General features: G+C 35.5%; 1 protein-coding gene across 1 annotated transcript; it reads left to right on the top strand.

Moving 5' to 3' along the window:
- Positions 1-543: 543 nt before the first annotated feature.
- On the top strand, positions 544-1,375 carry LOC128919894 (uncharacterized). Its single transcript, XM_054225519.1, has 2 exons — positions 544-669; positions 731-1,375. Exons 1-2 carry the CDS (start codon positions 588-590, stop codon positions 967-969), a joined length of 321 nt encoding a protein of 106 aa, XP_054081494.1. The 5' UTR covers positions 544-587; the 3' UTR covers positions 970-1,375.
- Positions 1,376-10,151: the final 8,776 nt, after the last annotated feature.

Raw genomic sequence — 10,151 nt, 5'->3', positions numbered from 1 at the left:
CGGGTTAACTGCTTTAATCGGGGTTAATTCGAGAGTTATCTCAGTTAACTCGGTTTACAAACTCCCATTTAATCCTCAAAATTTTAGAGAGTTAGTGGGATTTCGTGTAATTTTCGTTGGCAACATTGTTAAACATGGCCGCTTTTTATCTATTGTGAATGAAAATATGCAATACTGACAGTTGGTTTTCAATTAAATGTAAACAAAACGAAAAAGTAAACAAGCAAAAGTAAGAACATTGTAATATTTAGCGCTGAATAAAATAATATTATTTTTCAAATTATAGTTGACTTTAAGAAAGCAGAGATCCGGATGGTCACTCAGTGATGAAATTGAGCTAATTGATAGGTGGGAAGCGCATTCCCAAGATCTTCGCAAGGCAAAGAGGAACGCGCATATTTATCAAAATATGGCCCAGGAAATGGGCAATAGATACACGGGTGAGGACATTCACTGCAAAGTTAAGAATTTGGCCAAGAAATACAGGTTAGTTTAACTAAAAAAATTAATTACATTTCATTATATTCATTGAAATCCAACAGAGAAGAAAAGACTAAAATGGGCCCATCTGGCGGTAGCCCCTCTGAATGAAAACACTACCAGGCAGTGCATCGAATCATCGGGTCCACAGCCGTCAATTCCACGATGTGCATGTCGTCCTATCATATGGTAAACAAATCATTTTCTTTTCATTTATTCATTTCATTTGTATTTTCATTTATTATTTTAGAATTCGTTATCTATTCAAACGCCTCAGCAACCATCCGCAAACTGTGCACTGCCATCTCCGTCATGTGTGGTGTCGTCACCATCGTTAATGTTGGCGTCTCCATCACCTCCGCTACCGTCTCCATCTTCTATACCGTCTCCATCGCCTTCGCTACCGTCTCTATCACCTTCTCTACCGTCGCCATCACCTTCGTTGTCATCGCCATCACCATCATCTCCACCACTACCGTCGTCAACTGAAAGGAAGCGCAATTATAATGGTGAAATGGTAAAAATCATGAAAGAGCAGACTGAAATATTAAAATCGACTGCCGACGAAGCCAAGGTAGTGAATGATGAGATTGTTGGTGCGATTCGTGAGCACAACAGAATGACGGACAGGTTTTTAAATATGATGGAAAAACTAACCGAAAAACTTTAAGTCCTTCTCCTTTTTTTTATTTTTATTTATGATTTTCACATATACTATTTGGATTATTTTAAGAAATGTGAATTTAAAATAAAGATTGTGTTTCTTTAAATCATTAAATTGTGTAATTATGTGTACTAATATTTTGGAAAATATGGAAATGCTGTTGGTATAGATTAATATGTTTTCTAGTACTCTTCTATAGATGTATAAATTATAGAGATACTTACCAAAACTCAAAGATATTGCATTTCTAATTGCCGATGCTGTTACATCATTTTCCCCAACTCTTGTGGTGTGACGTGGTTGATTTTCTCTGGTTCTTCCTACAGTATCTTGAATCCACGAAGACGGAATTTCATCATTTTCAATTTTTAAAAAATTGTGTAAAATACAACATGCATATACAATAACGTTGACGTTTTTTGGAGCTACTTGCAAGCCTCTGCCAACTTTTCGAAATCGAGCTTTTAATTGGCCGAAAGCATTTTCTATAACTCTGCGACATTTAGATAAATGGTAATTAAATGTTTTTTCTAAAAGTTTCTATAACTTTTCTATGCTAATAGAACAATGGAATACCACCCTTTGTAGTTATAGAAATCGACAGCGTCTTCTTTTTTTGGCTGAACCTCAATGTGGCAGCCATCTACTGCTCCGAAGCACTGTGGGAAACCAAGTTGCTCAAAGCCTTGGACATTTTTATTAATATCTTTTTGGCTTGGGAGATAGCTATTGATGCAATCCGCTAAATTTTTGCAAACAGCGTTGCAAAAGTCCAGTACAATTTCTCCAACTGTAGTGCGTCATACGCCAAATAAACTGGCAACAGTTCGATATTCTGCAGACGAACCTAATGCATACAAGGCAATAGCCACTCTTTTTTGAACAGGAATGTAACTGTATCTTGAAGTCTCATGTTATTGTCCGCCTTTTCGATTTCCTTAACTTTTTGGCAAAGTTTTATAGAAGATTTTTTGTTTAGGCGAAAATTTTCCTTAAACCTAATGTCGTCCATCTTTGCCACATCGTACTCCCAAAAAGTGCCATTGCGGTCCTTTTAATTATGACATATGAGGGATATATAAATATATATTATCGAAATACAACATATTAAACTTACAAATTTCCAGGTCCTTCTTTGGCGTGTCTGGAAAGTCGCCACTGCATTACTAGTTTGTACTATCGTTTGTTGCATTTCATTAATGAATCTCCTATTCCGATTGGAGTTTTAGAAGTATTTAATTGTTTTTGTATTAAAAAGTGATTTTGAACCAATTGGACTGCTAACAACCTTAATATTCGCCGTCTTTCCATTTTTATTGTTTCACTGTATCACACTGAAAATATTATGATTATGACAATCAGCTGTTTATGAGAGTTTTTAACTCGCTTTGCTGCCGTCTGCCACCCTCAAAATTGGAACTGATTAAAAGCGCAGTTAATCCGAGTTAACTCTGCCGTCTGTCTAGCGTATTAGTCGTTTAAAATCAACAATTACTCCATACTTTTCTTCTCCTGGTGGACATGGTTTTTATGGAACATTCCACAATGGGGAGTTATACCGACTCTTTGAAGGCCTTATTAGACAATTGTTTAGAAGTTCTGTTATTTGTTTTTCTACTTCGCCCCGTAGGTTGGTTGGGTAAGGATATTATTTTGAATAGATCGATTCTTCACTTGTTCTTCTAATTTCTGCTAATACAGTTATGTCGATTGTCCCGCTGTCGGTCCTAAAGTTCCTAATATTGATTTATCATTTCCTTAACAACTTGTTCATAGGGGTTAACTTGAATATTATTTACTTGTTTAGAGATACGAGGGCTGCTATATATATTTCTGGCATAATAATGAAAATGGGAATATTTATCAACGAAAATGGTTTTATTGTTTTTCAAAATATTCTCCATCAAGATGTATACACTTTTGCATGCGCTCAAACCAATTTTCGAAGCACTTTTTTTGAGCGATTGTCAAATTGTGCGGGATCCAACGAGAACAAACCTTTTTTACGGCCAGGTGTTCATGCAATATCGAATGTATGCTGGTGGGAGAAATGCATAGGCATGCCTCTATCTGAAGGTATATTACATGACGGTCTTGCATTATCAGTTCACGTACGGCATCGAAGTTTTCTGGCACAACGGCTGTTTTTGGACGACCTTCACGGAATTCGTCTGTGCGAGCGTCGGCCACGATTGAATTCGTTGTACCAGTTTTTCACAGTGCTATAGGATGGTGCTTCATAGCCATACAAAGATTTAGTTCATCGATGCACTCTTGTCGCGATAATCCACGTCGAAAGTTGTGAAAAATGATAGCACGAAAATGTTCACGAGTTAATTCCATTTTTTGGCCGAGATGAATTTTTTAATTCCCTGTAAATAAAACAATTCACGATTAAATGACAAAACGTTCTGAGTGATGTTATGCTAAAAAATGTCAAACTTTCCAATGGAAATGGCAGATTGCACCTGGCAACACTTAGTGTTGCCTAGGACAGAAATATATATAGCAGCCCTCGTACGCGGGAATATACACCCGTCTTACAATTATTAACCTTAACCTTCCTCGGTTCCTCAAATACTACGCAAACTTAAGGTCTTCGGGTCATATTGACCCTATTTAAAAAAAACTCGGTGTTATTTTTATAAATTAAATACAGATGGAATTATTTATGTTATATATTTATTCAAATAAAAAAGACGCAATGTATGACATTTGTTACTTTTGTCAACATGAGAGGCACATAATTAACGAATGTCTTGGACATATGGGTTTCTTACATTTTTTTACAAATTTTCGAAGTTTTGACATCGTTTGATGACGGACATACATTACACCTTTTTCTTTTATTACAACTCTGTGCACTGGAAGTAGCTGTTGTCTCAGTAACATCTGTCTTCACTCGTTGTACTAATTCCAGCGATGCATTTGTCCGAGGAAGAGTTTTTCTACGCTCAATGTGATCATTGACCAATTCCACGCCCAGTTTTTCTAAAAACAGACGTCTTTGTACTGTCCTCTTCTGTTTCCAATCAGGATTGGTATCACAATATAATACGTAAGCATTGAAACATGAGATATCAATCATATTATGAAATATGGCTACAGGCCACCTTCTTGTCATACGTTTGCAACTATGGGCCGAAACCATTTTGTCTAGAAAATCAACAGCTCCCCTAGTTGCGTTATAGTCCATGATCATTTTAGATGTTTTCTGCTTTGAATCATGTATTTCAATCTTATTGTAGTTTGTACTGAGTAAAATTACGTTTTTGTTCTTTTTCGGAATATATGAGACAAGAACCATTTTTGAATTGAATGCAAATGTGAATGAAAACACTGGTTTCTTCGTATCTAAAAGATCTAATGGTATCTGTCGTTTATTTTTCCGTAAAGTTCCAAGAACGGTAAGCTTACGGTCTAAAAGTGTTTCGGCTAATTCATATGATGTAAAATTAAAAATTATCACATGCCAGATTGTAGTCCTCTGTCAGACCTAAAACAACACGCATTCCTTGATTTTTTTCTTTCATCGTTAGACTTGAAAACGCCAGCAAATATAAGAAGATCTAGATATGCATATCTAGTATTTTCGAACACACAAATGCACCATTTTTTGATCGCATTTCATTTTCACTAACACTATTATTGGTCATATATGTCGAAAGAGGTACTTCATCGCTACTAGATTCGTCACTACTACTTCCAATGTTCCAATTAGGTTGAATATTGTCCGTAGGATTTCCATCGGAATTATTGTCTGTTTCACTTATTATTTCATCTTCAGAACTTATATCGTAGTTTATAATTTTTTTTTATTACAATTGTACCTAGTATACAATGATTAAATACTAACAACAATTCAATTCTAATAACTTAAAAATAATAATTAAAAGCTAAATGTTAGAAAAATTCATTTGCTGCTACAGTTGCCTTGCTAAGTCTGAAAGCCTCTTTCGTTTCAATCGGTTTTCTCGTTCAGCAGTACCGATGAGTCTGGATACCTCTTCATTTACATGCTGTATAAGCCTCATTTCGTGGGTCTTTGCAAGTTTGGTTATTTCGTTCACTACTGAATTCACACCAAGACCATGGTAAATTTCAGCAGATCTAATATACCAACGAGCATTAACTATACTTCTTAGTACCTTATTTTGGAAGCGCTGATTACAGGCAATACAGTTTTGAGTTGAGCAACCCCATAGTTGAGCTCCATAGGCCCAAATTGGCTTTAGTACTTGAGTATATATAAACAGCTTGTTTGCGATTGAAAGCGTGGATCTCCTACCGACCAGATGGTAAAACTTAGCAAATTTTAAATCAAGCTCGCACCTTTTTTTCTTGACATGCTCTTTCCAGCGAAGCTTTGCATCTAGGGTGATTCCTAGGTACTTAGCATTATTGTGATGTGGTATTGGAGTACCATTTATATAAATGGGATGGTATGATTGTTTTTTTAAAGTAAAGTCTACGTGCATTGATTTGGAATCGTTTAATTTAATGCGCCACTTGGAAGCCCATTTAGTAATTGCATTGACTGCTGTTTGCACTCGAAGGGTAGACATTGAGGTTGACTCTCCTGCTGCTAACAGGGCTGTGTCATCCGCAAATGTCGCTGTCACATAACTTGAGTCAGTGGAGATATCACTTGTAAAAAGCAAGTAAAGCACTGGCCCCAACACGCTTCCCTGGGGAACACCAGCTTCTAGCGGTTGCAAGTTTGAGTATGCATCCTCTTGTTTTATGCGAAAATATCTATCTTTTAGGTAGGAAGCAATTATTTCGCAATATTGTTTGGGTAACATGCATTTCAATTTCAGCAGTAGACCCGAATGCCGAACTCTGTCAAAAGATTGAGACACGTCTAAGAAAGCCGCAGAACAAACGTTCTTTTTATCCATAGCATTGCCAACGAAATTAACGATTCGGTGTACCTGTCAATTGTTGAATGGTGATCAGAAAAGCCGAACTGATGTTCTGGTATAAGGTGTTTTCGATCTATTATTGATTTGAGCCTCTTTATGAGAACATTCTCGAAGACTTTCGATAGAGCTGGCAGCAGCGATATTGGCCTATAAGATGTGACATCATGTAGTGGTTTACCGGGCTTAGGTATCATAATAACTTCAGATACTTTCCAAAGCGATGGAACGTATCTTAACTATAATGCGCTGTTTACAATGTTTTCAATATTTTTTATACAATTATTTGGTAGATTGCGTACTATTTCTCCGGTTATTAAATCAAACCCAGGAGCTTTTTTTTGCCTTGCGTTCCTGATAAGACTTTTAATTTCATTTCTAGTAACTGGAGAAATGCTGACGAGTGGATCCAAACAACTATTTTCACAGTTTAGCTCATGTCCATCGTTAGGTGTAAATGTGTTTCTCAAATGATTTGCAAATACTTCAGCTTTTTGTGCATTCGTTTTAGCCCATTCAGTTTCGTTTAATTTTATTGGTGCGACATGTTTTATTTGTTTATTAATATTCCTTGCAGCTTTCCAGAGCGAATAATCAGTAGTTTTATCAACAGTGAGGTTGGACAAACACGTTTTGAAGGAATTGATTTTAATTTTTGTTCTTAATTCACTAGCATTGCATCCAATAACTTGTATAGCTTTCAGTAGTTCTCGACCTTTGGTTGTAATTAAACGTGATCCCCAATGAGTGTGTTTTGCATTAAAGTCACCACCCATGACGTCATATTTTTTTAATAAACTCGTGTAAGTATCAGTTTTGATATTATGATTGGGCGGACTATATAGAGCAATTAAGTATATTGACTGACTGAGCATTTTTACTGAAATTGCTGTAGCTTGAATTTCTTCAGTCTTAATCTGGGCTTCTTCGAAATGTTTAATAATACTTTTGATTAAAACCGCGCTTCTTCCTCGTGCTGAGTTTGCCGTGTACGGAGTGTGGTATAAGTCATAATTTTTGAATTTTAAAAATGAACGGTTCGTAAAATGTGTTTCGGACAACAAACATACATCAATATTTCTGTCGTTTAGAATAACTTCCAATTCATTTTTACTTTTGGAAAGACCATTGGCGTTCCATAGCATTATTTTCAAAGAGTTACTGCTCATCAATAAATTGTATATGGTATTCAAGAGCGCTGAGCCGCTCATTTATGGACTTAAATAATTTTTCTTGTTCGTTTAATTATCCAGAATTTGGGATAACGGGCTACTTTTTTGAACTGTATTTGTCTGACCTTGCTTATTTGTATTTGTCTGACCTAGTTTAGAAGTTGATGGGAGGGGTCTTACTTCATTCCTTCCTTTGTCTGCAACGGAGTTTTTCGCCTGAGCACTGACATTCTCCTCAACTGTATTACCATTCTTTTTGCCTCTAATTTTTTGCAGTTCTTTTGCAACGACACAACCACGGTAGCTGGCAGGATGAGAATCGCAGCAGTTGCAACATTTGGCAGGATCTTTTTCTGCTTTGGTGCATTCAGTTGTAGGATGTTTGCCTCCACATTTCACACATCTCGATGGCTTACCGCAGAAGTTTTTTGTATGTCCAAAAGCTTGACAGTTTTTGCACTGAGGAATTAATTTAGAGGCTTTGATATGCTCAACCTTGATAACGGTATTAAGAATGTTTTTGATATGATAAACTTTCTTAATGTCCTCGGTAGCATCGAATACTACTAAAAACATATCTAGCGGTTCTTTAGTCTTCCACTTAAGTTTGTTAATTGCATTTAACACATTAAAGCCTTGATCTTTAAGATCGTTCAAGATGGATTGAGTATCACATGAGTGGTGTAAATTCTTTATCATTACCTTTATTGGCCTGTTGTGTTTGCTCTCGTAGCTAAACCAAGGTATATTTTCTTTTGACAAGAATTATGTTGTTGTTCGATAATCAGTAGGATCAAATGTATTTAGTTTGTAGGCACCGTTACTCAACAGCTTTATTAAAAATGTGTTTTTTGTTAGAGCGGTAATATTTTAATGTAATTTATTAAAATCTTTAACATCGTTTATTATAATTGGTGGTGGTCGATGAGTTTTGGTATCATTAATGGCCGCATTTTCATTATTTTTATTTTCCAAAGGGCTATTAATTGTTGGGGAACTATCAGCTTTACGTTTTTTTTTGAAGATAGCTTCTTTTTGAGTATCCACTCAGTTTCTTTAGCTAGTTCATCTTCACCCGTATTGTATACTTCATCAACACTTACATTTGATGGTTTTGGTGCTGTACTAGCAGGTTTGCTTATACTGGCTTTCAGTTCTTCATTTTCTTTTTTTTTAGTGCTACATTATCTTTCTGTAATTGATTACACATCTCTTCTAAGGTTTTAAGCCTTTCATTTACAAGAGAGTTAGCCTTTTGTAATTCTTTAATTGTATTCACTCTAAACGTGCTTAGACTATTTATCGGCGTCACCTCATGTTAAGGTTCAGCCATTTTTTGTTTTTAGCGATTTCCCTACTGGGTCATTTGGTCGGTAATGCAGTTGGGAATAAAACTTTTTATGCTGTATTTATTAAACCTGTATGGCAGCTTTGATCACAGCTGGTAATTGTACGAAAAGAACAGCTGATTGTACATATAATCATTTGCTTACGCACTTGTTTAGTACGGCTGTCCGCATCCACAATAACGCTTTGTGTTGTTTTTTTTTTTTGCTCCCTTCTCCTTTCTCTTTCCACAAATTGTTTTTATAAACTTGGGTTCACTAACAAAACGTTTAAGTAATTTTGTTTCCTTTTTTTACAAGATTCCGCAAACCACAAAAGTGAAGACACATTCAATCCATGCCAGGACTCTGTGTCTTTATTTCATGCACAAAAAATTTTTCACGGCATAGTAAATATATTAGTTTATAAATTGAGAAATCATGGAATCACTCAATTTGTGAGCCATTCAAAAAAAAAAAACAACCGAACGCGATGAGTACAAATAACTAATGAAACAAAAAACTGTCAACGCTTGTAAGAGGGCGACGAAAGCAATATGATTCTACCCACTTAGAAACAATATTTCTAAGATTACCATCAACAATGAATCTCTTAGTGACTTGGGTATAATTGATATTCAACAATAATAAATATGTTCTTAGAAGCTGTATGTTTGGATCAAAGCATTGTACTTCACCAAAGACGGGTATTTCTGACCCGAGGATTTTTTCATACTCGGGTCAAAATGACCCGAGGATCCTTAGAGCAAAAAATGCGTATTTCCTTAATTTAGCAGACATCACTATACATTCACAATACTAATTTACAATAAATGCATAATTAATAATTGTCATGAAGCCGTTATGAAATCTGGTAGATATTACTACTTCTATTATAAATTAAACTTTAGATTCAGGTCATATTGACCGAACCGAGGAAGGTTAATATGCGAAAATATAGACCCGTCTTACAATTATTATTTGTATGTTGCTAATATGCGGGAATATAAACCCGTCTTACAATTATTATTTTTATTTTGCCTTTATGACTAACAGGGCTTATATTTTGCCTGTATTAAATTCAGGGCTTTTGTCTTGGCTGAGCTCTTTCATAGGCTGTGTCAAATATTTCTTACCGCTGGTGGGGGAAAATATTTGATAGTCTAGCCTTAGTGAGAATTTATTTCATTCTAGTTTTATTTTCATTTTGTCACTGCTTAAATACAATCTTTGAATACATCTTAAGAACTAATTATATGTGTATGTGTGTATGTCTATATGAATATTGTACGATAAGGGATTATTACAAATGCACACAAGCAGTTGCCCAAATGTATTTTTAGAACGCATAGATTATCTTGTATACATATAAATATGTTTGTTTATCAATAGTTGAGTGCATGCGTGTTGTATACAGATGCATGCGTGCCTCATATGAATGCATGCTTGTTGCATGTCAATGCATATATCTTATTTGTTTTTTTATATATATACTAGCTGACCCGGCGAACTTCGCCCCGCCCAATTTTTATTTGAAATAGTTAAAACGCTTTTTGAACTCTGTTCAAGGCCATTTATTTGTATGGAA

Source organism: Zeugodacus cucurbitae, chromosome 2, assembly GCF_028554725.1.
Source record: "Zeugodacus cucurbitae isolate PBARC_wt_2022May chromosome 2, idZeuCucr1.2, whole genome shotgun sequence".
Taxonomy (NCBI): Eukaryota; Metazoa; Arthropoda; class Insecta; order Diptera; family Tephritidae; genus Zeugodacus; species Zeugodacus cucurbitae.
The sequence above is the reverse complement of the archived record's forward strand: the minus strand, read 5'-3'. Positions and strand labels throughout refer to the sequence as shown.

What these genes read in the sequence shown, in the direction of transcription:
- LOC128919894 (XM_054225519.1), top strand. Translation starts at nt 588, where the DNA reads ATGAAAACACTACCAGGCAGTGCATCGAATCATCGGGTCCACAGCCGT. An exon ending in GCATGTCGTCCTATCATATG is followed by an intron (nt 670 to 730) that starts GTAAACAAATCA and finishes TTATTATTTTAG; the next exon opens with AATTCGTTATCTATTCAAAC.